The following is a 25,259-nucleotide window of genomic DNA, read 5'->3' as shown; positions in this document are numbered from 1 at the left end:
AAATATTGTTTAAAAATGAACAATGAGGTAAAAAAAATTAAATTAAAAAAAAAAAAAGTATTGTCCAGATACTGTTAGTCCAAACTGGAAGACCTATTCCAGAATCCAAACATAGTAATCCCTGAAAAATGTTCACAGCCATCACCCCAACTTGAGCAGGGCCACAGATGTGGTAAGGGAAAAAAATGTGGAATTCCCGGTTTTGAAACTCCTCTTAGTGATTAAACTGTACTTAACGGGACAGGAGTAAGTGACAAGGTTTGACATTCTGTCCTTATACTAAAGGAAGGGTAGAATTAGAGAAAACAGAGTTAAGAAAAGTACAAATAAGACAATCTCACTTCTAACCTCAGTACCACCACCATCAGATTTATATAGTCACAGGGCTCCAAAGTAACAGATTCAGTCATCCTGAAAGGTGTGGTGGTGGTAGTGGTGTCAAAGACCTTCTAACGAGATCATAGAGAAGCCTCATTACAATTTTCAAGGTCTAGCAAAACCATTCAAACTATACCCATGTATTAAAAGAGAAAGATGAAGAAAAAATATACAAGATAAGTAAGAGCATAACTGGTTAAATACATCAACAACGAACAGCAGTAAAACCAAGTCATTAATAGAGAAAAAATCTGAGAAAAAGCAAACAAGATGTAAAGAAAAATATAGCAATGAATGGTCAGAGATTGTTACATAGATCTAACAACTAATTAACTGTTGTCTCTGAGTAGGCACCAGAATAAAAAAAAATTTGACATGAAGACCTAAATTTGATTAGAAGGGTTCATTGTACTTTTCAGAATTTTTTTTTATCCTCTGCTTTATCAAAATAAAGAACCCAGACACAGTATCAAAAGAGAGACAATAAATTTATTTACCCACATAAATATACAGGATAATTTATTATGGTCTTAGAACAACATGAAATTGAAAGTTCTGGGAAAGGGTTACAAAGTTATACAGTGTGACAAAATGAATCAGGATGATGTATCAGGCAGTATTCTAATAATATTGGGAGAGGCACATGGGCGAGACAGGAAAACACAAAGAGAAATATGTCAAGGAATATTCTCACTTTTCACAGTAGGAAGGCACTTGGTAAGATGTGGGGACATTATTAATACATGTGGGCTTAACTTTTTGTTATTTGAGATCTTGAAGTGACCAACAATAGAAATGGAACTTAAAACCTCTACTTTCTAAAATATGGTGTGAAGAAAACCTCTATCATATGCAAAAGAGGCAAAATGAAAAGAGGCCATGGAAGTAGAGTGAGCTGCACAGAGCAAGTCTGAGAAGCATGCTCTAAAGACAGGTTTGATTAAATTTAATGTTTTCAACATGCAATTTTTGCATAAAGAACAAATTAATTAGAAGACAGTTCAGAAGGGCACACATGGTTAGAAGATAACAAAATGAGAAGTGGTGAAACCTGGACATTTAGGGGCTAAAGAAAGGAGATATAATAAGCACAGAAAGTTGAAAATTACCTGTACTGCTCTGCCACAACACATTTTAAACCATGAATGAGTTCAAGTGCAATTAGTAAGGCAATTATGTCAGCGCCATCAGAAATCATGTTAGTTCATCCCAACTGGAAATGGTTGCACTTGTAGGTAACAACAGCTAAACGCAAAATGCCATAATGCACTAGTATACAATACACACTCCTCTGGGTTCAATCTGGCTACATACTCAGTCTCCCAAGTGCTTACTGCTCAGGTCTCCCCGACGTTGAGAGACGCACACTGTCTTCAGCAGCAGCTTCCACTCTTCCCTGTACTCCATTAAACTACCTTCAACTTTTTTTTTTTTAAAAGATTTACTTATTTATGCATGCAAGAGCTGGGGTACAGGCCAGAAGTGTGGGGGTGAGAAGGTTCATCAGAAACAGAGTGGGGAACAGAATAGGCAGACTGACTGAAATACACTGCTGAAATACACCTGTGGGTGAGACAGGAGAGGATTGCTCCCGGGCCGGCCGGGGATCGAACTTGTGCTGCAGAGGCTGCAGACTGCTTCACAGGTTGTGTCTTAACCCCTTGTGCCACCAGGGAGGCCCACCTTCAACTTTTTTAATAGGTATACTTTAACAGCAATTTTGTTATGTTATAACTTCAATTAAAAAAAAAAACTGTTGTAAGAACACACAGTTTGAGATCTACCTTCTCAACAAACCTTCGCGTGTACATTATTAATCAAAAGCAAGATGTTGTAAAGCAGAGCACCAGAATTTTATCATCTTGCTTACTTGAAACTTTACAGCCACTGAAGCTCATTCTTCTCCATCTGCCCCCTATTTCTACCCCCAGAAACCACCATTCCAGTATCCATCCTTTAGTGACTGGAGAATAAAATTAAAGTGGAAGGGAGACTAGTTTGGAAGTTAATGGGACGAGACAGTGAGGAGGTACTTAAAGCAGGGGTCAGTCTTACAGAGACAAGTTCACAGAAGGAATATGCCTTATTTAAAGCAATTTCTTAAAATTTTACAACTCTGGTCACTCTTTCCCAAAATAGGCCATTTAAAAAAAAGTTTATCTAGCAAAGAAATTAGATATACAGAAACATTAAACATGTCACACATATGACGAGCTACAAAACTATTATTTTCAAAAGATTACAATTATCCAAAATACAAACACCGATGTGAGAGACATGAAACTCGGTTGACAAGGAAGATTTAGGAATCAGTCTCTCCAGAAAAGCAACTATTCAGCTGACAAGCAATGTCTGGAGAAACCATTTTCAAACTATGGAGTGTAGTTAAACACATGTAGCATCTATGAGAGTATGCAATGAAAGAAAGAAGTTGGTAAATGCTGACATTTTGCCCAGTGGCTGACTGTTACCATTCGTCAAGTTTCATCTTGGCGAAAAGCAGCTCTGAGGATGGCAGCCAGTGTTTCTGGTGCAATTTCCCAGCATCATGTGCTTATTTTTAAAAAACTGCGATTATATGATTTGATTTGTCCAGCAATTCACTGCGGGGCCAGCACAGAACCTGGTTATGGTTTCAGTCCTCAAGGGCAAAAAAGGGTAGAGTTAGTAAAGGCATTTAAAAGTGAGAGAATACTCTTTTTTCTCCCCCTCAACAGTAGGAGAGCATACACAATTCTCAATTGTATATGGAACATTCTTCAGGATAAACCATGTTAAATCAAAACCACTCTCAAATTGAAAAAGATCAAATGTCACAATATAGGTTCTTCAACCACAATGGAATGAAACTATAAATAACAGAAGGGAAACTGGAAAATTCAGAAATATGTAGAAATTATAAACAAACTGCTCTTAAACAACTAATGGCTCAAAAAAGAAGTCACAAAAACCAGAAAACTAAAAAGATCTCACTTGGGAAAGTAAGAAAAATGAAACTGAAAACAGAAGATGCCAAAACTATGGAGTGCAAAGAATGCCAGGTTCAAGAGGAAAATTTATAGCTGTTAACTACAATGAAAAACAAAACAATAAACCTCAAATCAACTTTACACCTCGACAAACTTGTGTGAGAGTAAACTAAACCCGGGCCTCCCCGGGTGGCGCAGCGGTTGAGCGCTGGGTTGGGAAGCTGCCTGCAGCCTCTGCAGCGCCGGTTTGATCCCCGGCTGCTCCCTGGCCACTGGGGGAGGGTCCTACATGGCGCGCAGACCTCTCCTGCCGCCCGCTGCTCCCCAGCAGTGCACTTCAGTCCTTCTGCCTGTTCTGTTCCTTACTCTGGCTCTGGTGAATTCTCTCACCTCCGCCCCCCCAACCCCCCCGCTTCTGACTGTACCCAGTGCTTGTATAAATAAATAAATCTTAAAAAAAAAAAAAAAAATAGGCAACTTAAAAAAAAAAAAAAAAAAAGAGTAAACTAAATCCAAATCCAGCAAAAGGAAGATACAAGATTAGAGCAGAGACAAAAGAAAAAATAGACCCCACAAAACCCAAGTTGTTCTTTGAAAAGAACAACAAAATTAGTGCCTATCCTACACAAACTCTTTCAAAAAAAATTGAAAAAGAAGGAATACTACCAAATACGTTCTACGAAGCCAACATTACACTAATACCAAAACCCAACAAAGACAGCACAAAAAAAAGAAAATTACAGGGCCTCCCCGGTGGCACAGCGGTTGAGCGCTGGGTTGCGAAGCTGCCTGCGGCCTCTGCAGCGCCGGTTCGATCCCTGGCTGCTCCCCGGCCACTGGAGGAGGGTCCCACATGGCGCGCAGACCTCTCCTGCTGCCCGCTGCTCCCCTCAGCAGTGTACTTCGGTCCTTCTGCCTGCTCTGCTCCCCGCTCTGGCTCTGGTGAATTCTCTCACCCTCCCGCGCTTCTGACTGTACCCAGTGCTTGTATAAAATAATAAATAAATAAATAATTAAAAAAAAAAAAAGAAAATTACAGGCCAATCTCCCTAATGAACACTGATGAAAAAAAAAAAACACACACACACACACAAAATTGACAAATCTTCAGGTAGTGTGACTAAGGAAAAGGTAAGAAGATACAAATAACTAAAATCATAAATGAAAACAAGAGTGTTACTGCCAACCTTATGGCAATTACAAGGTTTATAAGAGAATACTACAAAGGCCAACAAATTAGATAATCTAAATGAAATGAGAAGATTCATAAAAACACACAAATTAACAAAACTGACTCAAGAAGAAATAGAAAATCTCAACAGACCTATAACAAAGAAACTGGACCAGTAATCAAAAATCTCTAAACCAAAAACCAAAAGCCAAAAACAAAAAACAAAAAACAAAAAAAACCAGTCCAGAACCAGATGGCTTTACTGGTAAATTCTACTACACATTTAATGAAGAACTATTATAAATCCTATTCAAACTTCTTCAAACAGAAAGAAACACTTTTTAGCACATTCTAAGGCCACCAACACCTTGATACCAAAATCAGACAAGGACACTGTGAGAAAACTACAGGTCAGCATCTCTTATGAATACAGACACGAAAGTCCTCAACAAATACCAGCAAGCTGAAATCAACAGTACAGCAGTATATTAAAAGGATTATACACTGTGACTAATTGGGATTTTAGTCTAAGAATGCAAGGATAAAAAAAAATTCAACATATTATACAATATTAATAGACCAAAAGAACATAATACACAATATTAATAGATACCTGCCAATCTACTCGACAGATGCAGAAAAAAAGGCTTGACAAGATTTAATATCCTTTCATAAAAACATGTAGCAAATCAAAAATAGAAGGAAACTTCCTTAACACGATAAAGGGCATATATAAAAAACCCACAGCTAACTTCACATCCAATGGTGAAAAACTGAAAGTTTTTAGCTGGGATCAGAAACAAGACTGAATGTCAGCTTTTACCACCCTTACTCGATAATGTACTGCAAGTTCTAGCCAGCACAATTAGGCAAGACAAAGTAAAGGCACCAACATTTGAGAGGAAGAAGTAAAACTTTTTGCAGATGATACAATTCCATTCATAGAAATCCCATAAAATCTCTTAATAAAAAAATAAAATTTATTTTAAAACGCCCAACTTCTCTTTTACTCTGTAAAAAACCAAAACCAAACCAAAAAAACAAAAACAAAAACAAAAACAAAAAAACAAAGCAAAAAACCCCAGTAGAACAAATAGGGCACAATATCAACAAACAAAAGCCAGCTATTTCTATATACCAACAGTCAGTAAACCAAAAAGGAAATAAAACAATTCCACTTATAATTAGCATCTAAAAGAATAATACATCTGAGAATAAACCAATAAACCAAGGAGGTGAAAGTTTTACACTGACAATTGAAAAACTCTGCTAAAAGAAATTAAAGTGAACCCAAATAAATGGAAAGCCAGCCCATGTCCATGAGTTAGAAGACTATTAAGATCAAATACTCCCTCAAAGTGACGTACAGTTCCAATCAAAACTACAGTTCCCTCAAAAGCCAACCCTCAAATTCATTCAGAACCTCAAGGGAGTCCAAACTGTTAAGAGAATTTGAAAAAGTTAGGGAATTCACACTGAACCAATTTCAAAACTTACTACAAAGCGACAACAGTCAAAAGGTTCAAAATGGTATGGTACTGGCAAGAAAGGAATAGAATCCAGAAATAAAATGAACTCAAAGTGGGTATGATGTTGTGATGTAATAAAGATTTTGGTCTTTGGCTCCATCTCCTGGCCAGAGCTCCTAAAACTCTTGCAATTTTCTAAGAGATAATGGTACTATGAGGAGCTTTTTGTTCTAGTAGTAGGTCTTTGACCCTGGTTCCTGACAGAGTGCCTAAATCCCCTGGGTGATAAGAGCATCTTTTATTCTAACCAAGTAACTCTTGGGAGGCTCCTGGATGTCTCGTCACCAGAAAGCAAGCTATGATTAGATGCTTGGAACTTTCAGTCTCACCCTCCATTCTCTGCAGAGAGAAGAGGGGCTGGAGATGGAGTTAGGAAATGATCAGGCCTATGTGATGAAGTCACCACAAAAATTCCTGAACTACAGGGTTCAGGGATCTTCCAGGTTGGTGAACACGTGCAGGAGTCAGAGGGGGGACATGAAACTGGAGAGAGCGAGGACGCCCTGTGCCCCTTCCCACACAGCTTGCCTTATGCATTACTTTCTTTTCTTTTTTTTTTTTTGAGTTATGTTTTTTATTTATTTATTTGTTTGTTTGTTTGTTTTGTTTATACATGCACTGGGTACAGTCAGAAGCGAGGGAGGGTGAGAGAACTCACCAGAGCCAGAGCAGGGAGCAGAGCAGGCAGAAGGACCGAAGTACATTGCTGAGGGGAGCAGCGGGCGGCAGGAGAGGTCTGCGCGCCATGTGGGACCGTCCTCCTGTGGCCGGGGAGCAGCCGGGGATCGAACTGGCGCCGCAGAGGCCGCGGGCAGCTTCGCAACCCAGCGCTCAACCGCTGCGCCACCGGGGAGGCCCTGCCTTATGCATTACTTTCACTTGGCTGTTCCTGAGGGCAGCCTTTTATAATCAGTCAGTAATCTAGTAAATAAACTGTTTCTCTGAGTTCTGTGAGCCATTCTAGCAAGTGATTCAACCAAGCAGAGGGTTGTTGGAAGCCCCAATTTATAGCCAGTTGGTTAGAAGTCCAAGGGCAGGGCAGCCTTGTGAGATTGAGCCTGGGGGATCTGACACTAACTTCAGAATACACACTGTCAGAAGTGAATGAAATTGTAGGACACACAGCTGGTGCCTGGGGAGTTGGAGAACTCAGCGATGTGGGGGGAAAAAAACACACATTTGGGCTATAAGTATTGGGAGTAGAGGAGAATCAGTTTTTCTTTTAGTGGGTCAACAATCCAAATATGCATTAAAACTATTAAAGAAAAACATAGGAGTAACTATGACTTAAATTTGACACTGGATTCTTAGATTTGACATCAAAAGCCAATGCAGCAACAAAAACAGATAAATTGCACTTCATAAAAATTAAAACATTCTGAATATCAAAGGGCACTACTGAGAATGTTAAAAGCTAAGCTATGGGATGGGAGAAATACTTGCAAGTCACAGGTAGGGGTATAATATTTAGAATATACATAGAACTCTTAACAACTCAACAACAAAGACAATTTAAACAACCCAATTTAAAAAGGGCAAAACTTGGGGACATTTCTCAAAAGATATGCAAATGGCCTACAAACTCATGAAAAGATGTTTAATGCCATTACGGAAATGTAATCCAAAGCCATCAGGAAATACCACTTTACAGCTATTAGGATGGCTTAATAAAAACAGAAAATAACAAATCTTGGTGAGGATGTGGCGAAAAAGGAATTCCTACTGGTGGACAGGTTACAATGGTGTGACTAAAGTGGAAAACAACTTGGTGGTTCCTCAAAAACAAAACACAACATAAAATTACCACACAATTCAGCAATTCCACGGAAGTACAAAAAAGTATCTTCATACAGAAACAGGTACACAAATGTTTAAAGCAGAATTATTCATAACAGCTGAAAGGTAGAAATAACTCAAATGCCCATCAACAGATGAATGGGGCCTCCCTGGTGGCACAAGGGCTTAATTCTCAGCACTATGAAGTTACCTGCATGAGTTCGATTCCCAGCCAGGGAGCTACCCACACGGCGCAGCAGACCTCTCCTGGCTCGCCTGCTGCTCCCCTCAGCAGTATATTTCAGTCAGTCTGCCTGTTGCTCTCCACTCTGTCTCTGGTGAATCCTCTCACCCCCACATCCCTTGCACCTCTGGCCTACACCCCAGTTCTTCTATGCACAAAATAACGCCCCCCCCCCATGAATGGACAAATTATGCCTTTACATTCTCTCTCTCCAGCCATAAACTGGAACACGAGCTACATGTCACAGCTGAATGCAGCTCCAAAGAATTACGTTAACTGAAAGAAGCAAAGTGTGTAACATCCCATATTGTACAATTCCTGTTATTATGCTATATTGAAAATAGGGAAAAGCACAGAGGCAAATAAGTAAGTTTCTGGAGGAAGTGAGAAATGGGAAGGATTACTTAATGGGTAGAAGTATTCTCTAAAGTGATGAAAAAAATTTTGAAACAGAGGTGGTCGTTGCACAACACTGTGACTGCACCGAATGCCACTGGATTCCTAGGTTTCATAAAGTTTCAGGAATACAAATTTCACCTCAATGAATCCCCCTGCCCCCACACGCCTCCAAATGTGAACACATAAAACGGTAAGTTGGGCTAGAAGGCTAATAAGGCCAGGGGTGGTTGTCTATATTCTAAACATCATGCTGCTTCATAGTTTGAATAAGAATTCTAAATTTTTCTTATTCTCCAAACTAGAAAGTTTAGTGACCAAAGTTTAATGAGAGTGGGAGAGAGGGGAAATAACTTTCTCTGCTATTTAAAAAAATTTATATATTTTTTATTTTTGAGAAAAGAAAGCAGCTTTATTATAAAGTGACTGACAAGGAGGTGGGAGAAGAACTCCACACTGTCTCCCAGGTTAAGAAAGGGAATGAGTTGACACAGATTTTTAGGGACTGGGATTGAGAACAAAGAAGCTAAATTTTATCAGTTAAGGAGTGGGTAAGGATGAGGAAACGGGGACTTGGCCGAATTTCATTGAAACTAGTCACAGGGCTATTCATACACAGAGAAGTCTGAAGAGATCCTTCAGAGAAGTGGAGTTTTGAATTTCTATGGGTGGGCCCTTCACTTCTGGGCAGCCCCCCTCTCTGCCATTGCAGTCTCTTGGATCTCACAGGCCTATGACTCAGCTCAAGGTGAGTCCCTTCTGACCAGTTTCCCAGCACAGTATCTCCAGTATGAAACACCAAACCTCTCTAAGTTAAATATGCTAATTATGCATCGACAAACATAGTATCCCCAATGACATCATTAACATTTTCCAAAGCCATAATGTTTTTTTTAATTTAAAAAAAAATTTTTAATAGAGGCATGTTTTATTTATTTATTTATTTGTTTGTTTTGTTTATACAAGCACTGGGTAAAGTCAGAAGCACGGGAGGGTGAGAGAATTCACCAGAGCCAGAGCGGGGAGCAGAGCAGGCAGAAGGACCGAAGTACACTGCTGAGGGGAGCAGCGGGCGGCAGGAGAGGTCTGTGCGCCATGTGGGACCCTCCTCTGGTGGCCGGGGAGCAGCCGGGGATCGAACCGGCGCCGCAGAGGCTGCGGGCAGCTTCGCAACCCAGCGCTCAACTGCTGCGCCACCGGGGAGGCCCAAAGCCATAATGTTTTGACACAAACTATTATCAATTAATAAGGAAGAAAAGCAAATCTGTTGACCATCAAACTGTGAGAATAAACGAAAGGTTGAATTTTTCAAGGAATGCTCAAAAGTAAATTGGGAAACTAAGGCTGAGAAAGTTCAAATGGAAATCTGGAATAAGATTTATGATATAGTCTTAAGGGTAAAACTCCTATCAAGTACCAGTTATAAGACTTGGTCCCAATCCACCTACCTAAAGTTAGGTTCCAACCAACTTATTATAATCAGAACACAGAAAACAGGCTTTCTGTTACTCACCATTGCTCCTACCCATGCTCAACCTATTCTAAATTTCAGTAAAGATACTACTTAAATTGATCAGGATGTATACCTCTCTCTCTCTCTCTCTCTCTCTCTCTCTCTCTCTCTCTCTCTCTCTCTCTCTCTCTAAGGAAACGACTCAGTGAAAATCCAAAGTCTACAGAGTAGGCTGGCTGGCTGGTGACCTAGGAAGAGTGGCAGTTCAAGTTCAAAGGCAGTCTGCTGGCATTCTGGCAGAATTCCTTCTTACTCAGAGTTCAGTCTTTGTTCTACTAAGTCCTTGTACTGACTGGATGAGGCGCAGTCTCCACTTCATGGAAGGCAATCTGCTTTACTCAAAGTCCACTGATTTAAATATTAATCTCATTCAAAAAACACTGACACATAAATACCCACAATTTTGAGCAAATATTTGGACACCACGGTCCAGACAAGTTGGTACAAAATTAACCACCCACAACTCCATCATTAATAGTCCCAGATGAAATAATAAGTTCTTTCTCTAAAAATCTCATAGTAGTCTACAACTGTCTGAAACTCTCCTTTCAAGAATCGAATGATCTTCAGGAGAAAGGTCTGTAACTAAATCATCTTTGCAGCTTCCACAGTAGCCTACACATTGCTGACATCTGAATATTTCTTGGATAAATTCCACAGTGAAAAAACTATTAAATAAGCTATTTTCAAATGACCGAATATTACTTAATATAAAGGGAAGTGAATTAATTTTTTTAAGACTTATCTAGCTATGCATACAAGAACTGGGCACAGGCCAGAGGTGTGGGGGGGTGAGAGGATTCACCAGCGACAGAGCAGGGAGCAGAACAGGCAGAGGGACCAAAAACACTGCTGAAGGGAGCAGTGGATGAGCCAGGAGAGGTCTGCTGCACCATGTGGGTAGCTCCCTGGCCGGCTAGGGCTCGAACTCGTGCCGCGTAGGTTGCCGACAGCTTCACAGGTTGCATGGCAACCCCTTGCGCCACCAGGGAGGCCCAGAATTGAATTAAGTTATATAAACCTTCTTAAAGTGAGAAAATGACTAGTTACAGCAAAAAAGTTAGTCAACAATAACTGACTATGAGTAGGATGGGAAAAGAGGGGAAAAAAACAAACCCTCGACATATTAAAACAACAACAACCATCCCACAAAAAACAGCAAACACGTAATAGTATCAATCCAGGAAAAAAAGTGGTGAAAGGTTGCATTGAGTATTCTTTTCCAGATATTTATCCGTAAGTGTAGTTCTTGTTGCACATTCTAGTCACACTAACAAATGCTGAAACCCATCTGAGAGACCTCATATTTGGAATAAGTTATCTGTGAGTTTAGTATAAAGTTTAAATACTTAATGAATACTAAAAGAGTACCATTTATAAACTTCTACCACACAGGCCCCATGCATACACCCTGATGGTAGGATGGCAGCAAGCAGGAGCTGAAGCTTTCACTTGGGAGGGGAGCCTTACTTACAACGTAAGATCCCACAGGTCTCTCTCTGAGCCATACCACAGGCTTCCTCTACAAACCTTTCCTTTCTGCACACCTGCACTCTCCTCCAGGGCCTCTTCTTCACCCTTACCTACATACACCACCTTTATTTCTGTCAGGGAATGTCACTGAGCTGTAGCAGAACAGCCGTCTTGACCTCTATTATAGCTTCCTGTACCTACTACCAGACTTGCAACCTCTAATGCTAATGGAGAGATTACTACCGACGAACCTTCTCTCTGTGATATTTTCAATCTTTGCAGCATTTATTATATGCCAATCACTGGTGACCCAAAGATAAAGAATATCTCTACCTCAAGAGTTTACAGCCCTGTCACCTTTCAAATATAAAAATCAACTCCTTACCAATTCAACCAACTCTTCACACCACTTAACTCTAAAGGCTGAAGTAACCTGTTAGACGAAAAAGATTCAAACTCATCTTAAAATAATATATTTCATCATCTTCACTAATTTTCTCCCCTTTTCTTTGCAGTGGGGGGGGGGGAGAAAGATCTGTATGTTTCTTTTAACTCATTTCCCACAACTATAGACTGAGACCATGCTCAGTTAATTAGTTCCTCTAACATGCAGATTTACATATCTTTCCACAATCATTAGAATTTCTGATCGAGTGCAAAGGAATAGCAATTAGTGAGTGCATGGATTTAGGGAGACTATTATTTTTCTTTTGTGCAACTCTTCCTGATGAATGTTTGCCTTTTAATCAGTTATTTGGATATATATACACTATTAAACAAAACTGAGGTAACTGCGAAAAATAATTTAGGGAAGTGGCATGAAGAGAGCATTGCAAAATAAACAAAAATTATAAAATGTAGATGGTGATACATACCAACAAACAATAGCCAAAATGTAAAACACATTTACAAGGACATCTGAACCTGGAAATGAGGGATGCTAAACCTTTCTATAAAGCAAAGGATGGGAAAGAAAATTCATCCATACTCATTATTACTAACCTGACAGAATGAAATATCCTTAGTGCTGTCTGAATTTATCACACTCTGTTCCTATTAAATATCTGGTTGTTTAACCATGTATTTTTTGACCATGGAAAATTTTCAGAAATAACCTCATGTGATCAACAAATAGTTAATTTACTATGCACAATGAACACCAGGGGAGAAAGATGCTGAGGTTTCAGCACTGGAAGCAAAATAAAAGGTGGCGGGAGTGCTGAGTCTGTTACTTGACACATTTTTTTATTAGCTATTAATTCTTCTCTTTGTGACTTCTTGGGCTGCAGCATTGTTCATTTCTTGAGAAACAGCCATGTAAGGCGTAGAAGAGTACTGCCATTCCAGGGAAGCTTATGAAACGGGCCCAAATCGGAATCAGAAATTTCACTGACCTGAAGACCTAAATGACAGCACTCTGGCCCAATGCTAGGTGCTCTTGTGGGCCGGACACTTTTTCCTAGATTCCTCTTCATGTGATTTATTGTGACTTAAATATCAGGCCCTAGCTTAGGCGCCGTGCCCTCAACAATCTCGTCTGTAATGCTCTTTTCCCCAACTCCAGCACCTAATCTAGTGTCTTAGCAAGTGGTAATAATTGCTTCTTAGTGTTTCTCGCGTATGAACAGCTTATGACAAAAAGCACAAGGCAGATGCAAGCTTCCCCTTACTCCGCTTGCTCCAGTGGCCTCTGGTGTGATTGGTACTCCTGCTCTCAACTGGGCCTAGCTTCTCTCTGAACCTTTACTACACCTCTCCAGAGAGTGCCAGGGCTAGAGGGGATTAGCTACCCATTTATGTGAAATGAAAAAGGGGATATGGCGATCCAAGCACTGCTGAAACAAATTTTGAGTTAATCTTCCAGTTTTTAGCTTCACCTTCACTACTAATTACTTCATAGTCTTCTCGTTTCCAGTCACCTGGTGATGGCAGTTCCTCAGCCTTTTACAAGCGTGGGTGTCACTAAGGTTACCTGCTGTCAACTTAGTTTGCTGTTTTCTCAATTCTGCTAAGAAGTCATTTAAAGTTATTTGCTTTCAGCCTACAAAATTTGTTGCTGTTATCGCCTTTCCAAATCTGCTTTGCCCTTTACAGGTTTGTGCCATTAAAAAAAGTCTCTTTCAGGTAGCTGTACAGCAGGATTTAGGATTTATCAACAGGAAGGAAAATAAAAGCATGTTCAATCTACAGGCTAAATTTAATCTTAACTCTTTAAGCTGCTTTTAGTTGAGCATTCCCTTGTGGTTGGTTTTATATTTTAATCTCCTGAACTATAAAACTACAAGACAGGGATATAAAAATATGATATATCAACAACAACAACAACAAATCAGAGGGTAAATGCATCCAATAGGAATTTAAAATCTAAACAAACACAGGGATGGGGAAGGGAGGGAAAAAACAAGACAAAAATTAAACTGAACCCTCAGTGTCGCCGAATAGACTGGTGAGAAATAATAAGGGTAGAGTAGTAGAGATGCTAAGAGATCAAATTCTAAATATGTTTTGAAAATAGAGCTGACAGGACCAGAAATACAAACCAGACTGTGAGAGCAGCAGAGGTATGAAGGATGACTTGAAAAGACTTTGGTCTTACCAACTAAAAGAATGAGATGCCATTCATAAGATGAAGAAGGCTGTTGGAGAGAGAGGTTTGGGACGTGTTGAATGTGAGCTGCCTAGTCTCTCAGGTGGAGATATCCACGGGCAGTGGATACACAATTCAGGAGTTAGAGCAGAGATCCAGGTGGGAGATGGGAGGCTGTAATGTCCAGGCAGCATCTGAAGCCATGAACTGGCTAAGATGATCAAGAGAAGAGTGCAGATGGCAAACTAATTAAGAAAATAACCTTTAAAACACAGAATAGAGTGGGGAGAGGAGGGGAAAGGAGAGGAAGGAAAGAGTAGGTGATGAGCCCTGGGGCTCTTCAACATTTGGAGGTTTAAAAATTGAACAATCAACAAAGGAAACTGACAATCAACCAGTGAGGCATGAGAGAAACTCAGGATAATTTCAAGTGGAGAAATTCAAGGGAACAGACCAATTGTGTCATATATTGCTGACTGGTCAAGTAAACTGAGGACAAAAACCAATTAGTACATTTTGCAACATGAAGTCTGAGGTAACTTTGGGCCATGGGAATAAAAATCTAAATAAAGTGGTTTCAAATAACAACAGATATAAGTGGTATACACTTTCAAGAAGTTTTAGTGTGAAGGGAAAGACAGAAATGGGAACAGAAAAAAAAGAAGAAATGCAGACAGCAGTGCTTTGTTGTGGCTGTTTTTAAGATGGGAGAAGTAACATCGTATCTGCAAGGAGAGGAAAAATCTGGTAGAGAAGGAAAAACTGAACATATGTTGGAGAGCAGAGAATCACTGAAGCAATGTTCTTTTTCAAGAGGAGATGAAATCTACTACACAAGTGGAAGAGTGGTCTTAAAGATGTAAGTAAGAACAGTTTATTATGATTAGAGAAAAAGGAGAGAGGTTTGGGACACAGATGTAGGTAAAGTGGGTACATGTGGGATGAGTTTATTAAAATTCTCTTCTGTTTACTAGTCCTTTTTCTTTTTTTTTTTTAAAAAGATTTAATTATTTATGCATACAAGAGCTGAGGTACAGGCCAGAAGTATGGGGGGTGAGAGGATTCACAAGAGACAGAGCGGGGAACAGAATAGGCAGACTGACTGAAACACACTGCTGAGGGGAACAGTGGGTGAGTCAGGAGAGGTCTGCTGCACCATGTGGGTTGCTCCCTGGCCGGGGATCGAACTCGTGCTGCAGAGGCTGCGATTGCTTCATAGTGCGGTACTTAACCCCTTGCGTCACCAGAGAGGCCCTGCTATTCCTTTTTTCATTAAATAGAAAGCAAAGTTCACAGGCTAAAAGTGAAGATGGGCAGGAATTAGAGATCTTAGGGAAAAAAAAAAAATGAAGTAGAATGGAATAGAAAATGGAAGAGTATGAATACTGGGCAGTGGCCATGACCACTAGGGTTACTCCAGAACAAAACTGGTCAGCATGTCTGTTGATAAAATGAGGTTTGAGGCCTCTCCAAGTTTGTATAAGAAAGCAGGAAGGGAAGGGGTTGAAAGTATATGCATGATGCGGATTCATAGCATCTGCTCAGGGAATTTAATCAAGATAAAGAGGAAAAGTAAAGAGGGGCCTGAGGGACAGTGAAAGGAAGTGAGATCAGTAGACTGTAGACTACAGTACATCTGAATGACTGACGAAGTCAGGATACTGAGAGACGAATTAAGCAGAAAGCCTAGAGAACAAACATTTGGATGTGAAGTTGGTAAGCTGGAAATAAGGAGAGGTCCTCTATGCTGAGCATCTATAAGAAACTAGTTACTTTTGATATTATTTCATTTAACTCAGAATGACTCTGCAAGATAGGCATTATAGTTCTTACTTGAAAGACAAAATTAAAGATAAGGTCAAATAACTATTCAAGCTCAAAGAACTACTAAATATTCCAAATAGTCTTTTGAGTCACATTTTCTCCCAGAAACAAAGATCTGCAAAGCAAGAATAGGATCATTGTGAATAAAACATATTACAGACTAATACACACATTATCCATTAAAAATTTACTTCAATGATATCTTTTGAAAGGAACATACCTTAACTTGATAAAAGCCATATATGACAAACCCATAGCCAATATTATTCTCAATGGCGAAAAGCTGAAGGCCTTTCTTTTAAAATCAGGAACAAGACAAGGATGTCCTCTCACCAATGCTCTTCAATATAATACTGGAGGTCCTAGCCAGAACAATCAGATAACAGAAAGACATACAAGGAATCCAGATAGGGAAAGAAGTAAAACTATCACTATTTGCAGATGATATTAAACACACGGAGAACCCTAAAAGCTCCACAGAAAAACTACTCAAAATAATCAACCAGTAGTAAAGTAGCAGGATACAAAACCAACACACAAAAATCAGTAGCCTTCCTATACACAATCAATCTGAAGAAGAAGAAATCAAGAAAACCATCCCTTTTACAATTGAAGCAAAAAAAAAAAAAATCAAATACTTGGGAATAAACCTAACAAAAGAGGTGAAGGACCTATCCAAAAAAAAAAATTATAAAACACTGTTAAAAGAAATAAGACACAAAGAAATGGAAAGACATCCCCTGCTCCTGGATTGGAAGAATTAACATTATTAAAATGTCCATCCTACCAAAAGCAATATACAGATTCAACGCTAGTCCAACAAAAATTTCAATGACATTCTTCAAAGAAATAGAACAAATACTGATGAAATTCATATAGAACCACAAAAAAAAAAGGTCAAGCTATACTATAAAGTCATAATAATTAAAACAGTTTGGTACTGGAACAAAAACAGACACACAGACCAATGGAACCGAACAGAGATCCCAGAAATAAAGCCATACTTATATGGACAACTAATCTTTGACAAAGGAGCAAAGAGTATGCAATAGGACATGGACAGTTTGTTCAACAAATGGTGCTGGGAAAACTGGACCACCACATGCAAAAAAAAAAAAAAAAAGGAAACTAGACCACTACTTTTCACCACGCACAAAAATCAACTCAAAATGATAAAAGACCTGGACATAAGACCTGAAACCATAAAATATACATAACAAAACACAGGTAAAACACTACAGAGCACACATCTCAGTAACATCTTTAAAGACTCATCACCCAAAGCAAAGAAAGTCAAGGAAAAGATAAACACCTGGGATTACATCAAACTGAAATGCTTCTGTACAGCAAAAGAGACATTAACCAAAATAGAGAGACACCCCACTGATGGGGAAAAAATTTTTGCACTCCATACAACTGATAGGAGACTGATCACAAAGATACACAAAGAACTCACACGACTCAACAACAACAACAAAAAAACAATCCAGTCAAGAAATGGGCAGAAGAACTAAAAAGACATTTCTCCAAAGAGGAAATGCGAATGGCCAACAGGCATATGAAAAAATGTTCAACATCCCTTATCAGCAGGGAAATGCAAATCAAAACCACAATGAGATACCACTGTACACCAGTAAGAATGGCACATATAAAAAAAAACTAGCAATAGCAAATGTTGGTGAGGATGTGGTGAAAAAGGAACTCTCCTACATTGCTGGTGGGAGTGCAAACTGGTCCAACCACTATGGAAAGCTGTCTGGAGGTTCCTCAGTCTACTAAAAATGGAGCTACCCAGCAATTCCACTCCTAAGATCTACCCAAAGGACACAAAAACATTTATTGAAAAGAACACCTGCACCCCTATTTACAATAGGTAAAACCTGGAAACAACCCAAATGCCCAAAAATAGATGACTGGATCAAGAAGATGTGTATATATACACTATAGAATATTATTCAGCAATCAAAAAAAGATAAACTCATGCCATTCGCATCAACGTGGATGGAACTAGAAGGAATTATTCTCAGTGAAATAAGCCAGAAGGAAAAAGAAAAATATCGGATGATTTCACTTATAGCAGGAATATAGGGGAACCAAATAAGACATCAGTGTAAAAAAATAATAACAGTACAAAATGCAACAAAGCAAAAATGGACAATTATAAATCAGAGACCTCTCAGGGGAGGAGGAGGGAAAGGGATCAGAGGGAGGGAGGGAGGAGCACAGGGGACAGAGGTGATGGGGAAGGAAATTCCATGGGGACTACACCGGAGGGGGTGGTGGGAAGCAAATATTGTTTAAAAATGAACAACAATATAAAAAATAAAAAAATTAATTAAAAAAATAATTTTAAATGCTTTTGAAACTAGTATTCACAAATCATAGCCTACATGTATTTACTCAATAAAACAAAATTATTTAGAATTAAAAAAATGGTATCTTTTGAAAATGGCTAAAGTATTACTTTAAGGCAGACAGAGAAGATAAAATGCAAACTGTTCCTTTAAAGGGCATCCTATACCATGAAATAATTAAACTCACGTTAAACCTGCAGTTACTTCTTTGACACCAAGTTAAACACAAAATTCTTGCTATGTGTTACACAGAGATAAGATTTCTTAACTCTATTTCCTTCCATTATTATTTTCTTTAGATTTTTTTGTGCCATTTTTCTCTACTTCTGATTCATAAAGTCATGGCTTATCTCAGTCCACTGGAAAATGCAGTTAGTCTTTGGCGCCTATATTCAGACTCTCAGAATCACCAGCTGTTTCTGTAAACCACAGCAACAATAAACTTCCCTAGGCTCTAAGTTCTGGCAACCTCACTGACTAAATAGGGCGATCAAAAGATAGACTGAAGTTTCATTAGACCTTTGTCATTCCAGACAGTGATTCTGTGAACGGATTCTGAGTTAGATCCCAAACTCATGTGAGAATGCAAACAGCCAATAAAGCATTTCACAGGTATTTCATCCATCATACAAATACAAAACTCTCCCACTCTCTCGCTGGAATCACAGTTTATGACTGTGGCTAATTAACAATCATAAAGTGGGTAAATTATGCCAATGTACAAGACTTAGTAGATGACCAAGGAAATAGTCTGTTACCAATTTATCTGCTTTTGTATTCTTTCATCAATCCCTCGATTTTAAGGACAAATCATTGTTTCAGTAATTGGTTCATATAATCATTCTTCTTCGTCTCTTCCTAAAGCACTGTGACAACCTGGTTTCCACTGAAGTGCTACTGTTAGGGGGGGAAAAAGGATGTCCTAAAGCTAATTCCATACAGGCTTTGTGGACTCCACCCCCACCCCAGGCCAAAGCCAACTTATTCAAATAATTACTGAGGGTCTGCTTGGTGCCAGGCACTGCTCTAGGCACAGAGGATAGAGTAATGAGACAAAAACCCAACCTTCACAGAGCTTCCGTGGGGAAAAATCTATAGGTAATCGGGATCTAGTGTGTGCTTGCACATCATATTCACAGACACAGGAGTGAACACAAATGGGGATATTCTAGACGATTCATGCATCTTACACTTTGCAATGCCCTGAAGCACCCTGAACTGATTCTTCCCTTAAATTTTATTTTTTTATATATTTTTAATTAATTAATTTATTTATACAAGTACAGGGTACAGTCAGAAGCGCGGAAGGGTGAGAGAATTCACCAGAGCCAGAGTGTGGTACCAGAACAAGCAGACTGCTGAAATACACTGCTGAGGGGAGTAGCGGGCGGCAGGAGAGGTCTGTCGTGCCATGTTGGACCCTTGCTGGCGGCCGGGATCGAACCAGCGCCGCAGAGGGTGTGGGCAGCTTCGCAGCCCAGCACTCAACCAGTGAGCCACCAGGGGAGGCCCTCCCTTAAATTTTAAATGGAAATTATAATTAAGCTTGAGTAAAACTTTCTCCCTAATAATGTCTGTTTTGTCATAAGATTTTATCCTTTTTTAAATTAAAATGTACGACTGTGGATATGAAAAAGCATTATTTGAAGATAGCCCCCAAGAAATCTCCACAAGATTAATAAATAAAATGCGAAATCATTTCATTTATTTATTCATTAACTTCACTCACTCAGCCTATCTGGGGATGGGAGAGGGAAAATGAAGACAGACAATAATCACACACAAATAAGCAAAGACGATTATGTGTAGGTCACGATCAATGTCAGGAAGAAAATAAACCCAGGGCTGTGACAAGTCCCACCAGAGACAAACTACAAGCCAGGTTATCTAGAAACACTTAACAGACTGACACCAAAGTCTTTGTAGGTTGCCTGTAAAACTTCTTGACATTCTCGTAGAAGATTTCTGATATCCAAAGCCCATCAAATTTACCTCAACCTCACTTTTACACAATTAGAGCTAGTCTGTAAATTCTCTAGCAGAAAAGAAAGGATATTACCCATTTAGCAGTACCTATGGGACTGGGCTTTTGATGACAGTGTGAACATATAATTTATTATCCAAACTGGAAAATTTTCAAGGGAGAAAAAGGATGTTTTAATAATTATGGCAGAACAACAGCACAAACAAGGACTTTCCACCAGGGCAAACCAGGCCATATGGTTACCCTAATTACATACCACATCAAATGTAACTAGTCCAAGATTTCAAGAGTATTTTATAGTTCCAGATGGATTTAAATTATAAGTTATATCCAAGCAAAGGATCTAAATTATAGTCTGGACCACATAAACCAAGGGTATCCCTTACTAAATTTAAAGATTTAAATACCTCACACCACACACAAAATCAATTTTGGGAGATTATAGACCTAAATGTGAAAGGCAAAACAAAAAAAAAAAGCTTTGAAAAGATAAAGTATCGCCATAATCCAGGGGTAGGGGGAAAATTCCTTTAGAAAGAGAAAGAGAAAGGGGGGGCAGGTAACACTAGCTATAAAGGAAAAGATCAACACACATGTCTACATTAAAGTGAAGAACTTCTTTATGATACACATACACCCAACAAAGGATTTATACTCAGAACACCAAACTTTAGAAAGATGTGCATTTTAATAAAAAATGGGTGAAAGATTTCAAAGGCACTTCATGAAAGATGAAATCCAAATGAAGATAGGAAAAAGTGTTCACCTCATTAGTAATCAGGGAGATTAAAAGCAGGCACAACTATAAAACCATCAGATTGGCTACAATTAAAATATCTGATTCTAAATATTATTATTGGTGAGAGATGTGGAATTAGAACTCTAATATAGTAATAACTGAGATAAAAACCAGTAAACAAACCAGTAACAATTGAGATAAAAATCAGTAAACAAAACCAGTAAAAATGCTTGGCATTACCTGATAAAGATACATATTACCCTGTGATGCTGCAATTCAAATTTAAGTATACACCCTTAAGAAAATGACATAACATGCATTAGTGCACTTTAACACAAAGGCTCATAAAGGTATTGGTCACAATAGCCAAATACTGTAAACAATTTCAACATCAACTGTTGAATCCCATAAAAAGGGCAGAATAAACCTACGGTGTATTTGTGAGGATTACATATAAAGACGGTTCCATTCACATACAGCTCAAGGATGGACAAAACTAAACTATTTTTTCAGGAATGCAAACTCTGCGGACAAAACTGTAAATATTAGAATAACATTTTTATCTCGCTTCAGAGGGCAGTAGTTGTGTTGGGAAGATGGAGGTGGTGGGAGGTTGGCGATGTCTTGGGTGACAGTTACAAGGTTTTTTGTTTAAAAATACCTCATTTTTTGTTAAGTGTGTGAACACGAAGGGCTTTTTGTATTTTTAATCAACTAATGAAAGGGAATTATTTCTGAAAGCTCGAAGTCTATATTTGTATTACCACTTAGAGTTGAAAGCAGTGTGTTATCCATTTTTAAAGAGCAATAAAATTTGTATAAGATACAAAAATTCATTTTTATCTGTGTCTTTTCCACGTGTGGTTATATTTCACAAGAAAAAGGCAAAAAAACAAAACCAAAAAAAAAAACCCCAAGCCAAAAAAAAAAAGAAAAAAAAGCAAAAACACAACGCTGAGAAGGCAAAAATTTAATATTTTAAAGAGAATTCTTAGAAGGTTTGTTATTCAGAGATTAATTCAATTCATAGTTTAAAAAGAGTAACAGGAATCTCTAAATCCAAGTAGATATACTAAACTCCATGAATAAACTTTTGGGTTTAAGATCAGACTGCCATTCTTCACCCAAATTTTGAAAAAGGTGGAAATTCAGGTATCAAATTACCCAACAAGTCATCTAAATCCTAAAACCAAACATCTCACTTTTATATTGAAATTTGAATTAAGTGCCCAGTGTTGAATGTACAGTGATAAACCAGTGCTTGGTCAGATACTATTATGTAGAATATAGCAAAATTTGGTAACCCGTTTCTAGTTTCTGCAAACTGACTGAAATTCCCAAATCCCGCTTACACTAACACTGCTTAAGAAAAAGCATATATTATTTATGTGTGATTAAACATTAAAGCCATAAGTTAAAGACATAAATTCAATGACTAAACAAGTGCAAAGATTAAAAAAACCTTTTCATTACTGTACTCATATAACATTTACCAAGCGTTGTTACAAGGCACAAGTTATGTTTGACATTCGAAATTAACTATTAGACTAATTAAATGTTTACTGACTTTCGAAGCTGTTGAAGAGACAAACAGTTTCAAACGTGGGTCACTAAAATACTGATATTTCTAGGTTCTTCCATCAAATGACATGTAGATTTAAAGAGACGGAAGTCAATACCTTAGATATATTTAAAATGTATGCCCTTTTTTGGTGAGGAGTGAAAGCAGTTAGGCAAACCAACTCCCTGATAATGCTCCGACTGGGAAAAGACACCTTAAGACTCAAAGGCCGCAAAAACAACAACACTGAACAGTTAAATTATCCACCTGATGGGAGAAAGGAAAGGAAACTAAGATAATTTAACACTCCCTACCCAGGTAGATTTGTTCCAACAAGACTGTTATTAAAAAGGACCTGCCAGAGCATTCTAAAAAAATGTCAATAATGTCAATAAGTACTTGTTTGATATTGTGAAATGACTCTACTATCAGAGGTTACACACACACACACACACACACACACACACACCCCCGATTTAGAAAATCTTCTTCCTATCCCCGGGACCTCTGTTCGGACCAAGATACTCATTTCCTAACTCTACCAGGTAGGCTGGGTAAACCACCGTAGTAGTTACCTTGCTTCCTCTCCTAAGCATACCAAGCTTGTGCGATTTCTTTGAAGATCAGCAGCTAAAGTTTATTTTCTCCCTAGTGTTCTGGCGCAGCGCAGGCCCAGCACGTGTGAACGGAAACAAAACCCAGGTAGTTGCGACGCTAAAGACTGACTACTACGGAGGGGGTGGCAAGGACCTCTTCCTCCTCAAGGCACACAACTCCCGGGGCCCACGAGCACCCCAGGGCCCACCCGCACCCCCCGACCACTCACATCTGCCTTCTGCACAAGGGTCCTGGACTCAGCTCGCACCCTGCCTCCCTCGGGGTTTCCAGAAACAGGGTCGACGCGAGCGCAGCGAGCATTTTTGAAGAGCTGGTTGCACAACAGGCTCGGCGGATTCCGGCTGAACAGGTAAATGGCACCAAGGAGCCGGGCGGGATGCGCCCTGCCCGGCCTGGGCACCGGCCAGCCGCGCCCGCCCGCCCCGCAGAGCAACCCCAAAGTTTTGGCACATGACTCCGGGTGCACCTGAGGAATATCCCGACCAACTGCAATCCAGAACGTGCGAAAAATGGGGGCCGCGGCGTGCACAAATGAGCACGAAACTCGGGCGAGGCGGAAAAATTCTTTCCACACGCAGGCTTTGTTTTGCGAGAAAACGGCAGAACCGCCGAATCTCGGAGTTGGAAGACACGCACCGCCGGGTTCTGCGGCCCGTTCTCGGACTTCAGGGCCGCCGCGCCCGCCCCGCGCCCGGCCCGGGAGTGCCCGGATTGAGGGCGCGGACCTCCGGGGCGGGAGCCGGGGCGCCCGGGGGAGGCCGCGGCCCGGCCCAAGACGCCGGGGCCGGCAGGGAGCGCCGGGGGCGGCCTCCGAACGGCCGACGACGGGGGCACCGCGGGGGCCGAGGGCTCGGGCCGCCCCGCCCCGCCCGGCCCGGCCCGGCCGCCCCCCCCTCGGCCCGGCCCGGCGTACCTTTGGCGAGGGCGACGGTGGAGTTCTCGGTGTCGATGGTGTAGAGGATGCCCTCGTAGCGGATCTCCGCCTTGGAGATAAGGCTGATCTTGCTGCCGATGTAGGGGGTGCCCCCGCTCATGGCGCCGGCGCCGCCGCCCCTCCGGGCCGCTCGCTGAGAGGCAGATCCCGCGCCGCTGTCGCCGCTCCGCACGCCCGCTCGCTCCGTCGGCGCCTACAGCAGCCGCCTCAGACCCAACATGGCGGCGGCGCCGGCTCCGCTACCCTCCCCCAGCCTCCCGCCCTCAAGCCGCGGCGCGGCGGCGGCGGCGGCGGCAGCAGCAGCAGCCGCGGCTGCGCGGGGCATGCTGGGGCGGCGAGGCCGCGCTCTCGCGAGACTCCGCCGGCCGCCCCGGCTCCCGGCTGCTCGGCGGCCTGGGTGGTCCCGCCGGCGCAGGTCGACCTGGTGTCGCGCGACCGGGCTCCGCGGCCGAGGGGCGTCCCGGGGAAAGGCCGGGTGGCTGTGGACGCCGTGGGCTGGGGTGGACGCGCATGCGCCCTCTTGACCTCGCCCGCGGCCTCCGCCATTTGCAGGCCCGTGTGTCTCGTGCTGAGTCCTCTGTGTGTGCAGAGGGGGATGCCTCGGCCTGAAGAGTTGCCTGCGACCCTCCCGCTCCTGTCCAGCTCCTTTTAGATCCCGTCCTTCACCTGTTGAAGTAATGGCGCCCCTCGGGGAGCTCTTATGGCCCCCTGACGGCATTGATTGCCCAACGAGTTCCCCCTTCTCTCTCTCTCTCTCTCTCTCTCTCTCTCTCTCTCTCTCTCTCTCTCTCTCTCTCTCTCTCTCTCTCTCTCTCTCTTTCTCTCTCTCTCTCTCTCTCTCTCCTCTCTCTCTCTTTCTCTCTCTCTCTCTCTCTCTTTCGCCTTCGCTGCTGCTGGAACTGGGACTTGGTCCAGCACGCTCAGATGCTCACCAGGCTCCTGCCATCGTACGCAGACTAATCCCAAGCATCTGCAGCTTTCATCGGTTTTGGGAACTCTGGATTTATAGAAAGCAATAGCCTCCCAACGTCTCTAGTTGAACGTCTGATAGGCAATTCCTAAGTCACACTCCTCTTATCCTCTCAACCTAATCTTTTCCCATTGAGTATGTGGTTATTCAGCTGCTCATCCTGGGGGAGAAGGGGCTCAACCTTCATTTTTCTGCGCACCCCCACATCTGTGTTGACTGCAGATCCTGACCTTCCACCT

The 25,259-nt window shown here is 40.9% G+C and overlaps 1 protein-coding gene across 8 annotated transcripts in view; it reads right to left on the bottom strand.

Moving 5' to 3' along the window:
• The window catches only part of LSM14A (LSM14A mRNA processing body assembly factor), a gene marked incomplete at both ends in the record, with an annotated part of 47,726 nt that extends 23,576 nt beyond the window's left edge, over nt 1-24,150 (bottom strand). For all 8 annotated transcript variants that reach the window (XM_084257347.1, XM_084257350.1, XM_084257348.1 and 5 more), the window contains one exon: nt 24,030-24,150. In XM_084257347.1, the coding sequence (XP_084113473.1) occupies nt 24,030-24,150 (121 nt within the window). The remainder of the gene's footprint in view (nt 1-24,029) is intronic.
• Between the last annotated feature and the right edge of the window lie 1,109 nt (nt 24,151-25,259).

The sequence above is a fragment of the Talpa europaea genome (assembly GCF_964194135.1).
Source record: "Talpa europaea genome assembly, chromosome: 16".
Classification (NCBI taxonomy): Eukaryota; Metazoa; Chordata; class Mammalia; order Eulipotyphla; family Talpidae; genus Talpa; species Talpa europaea.
Note: the sequence above shows the minus strand (reverse complement) of the source record. Positions and strands in the feature narration are given on the sequence as shown.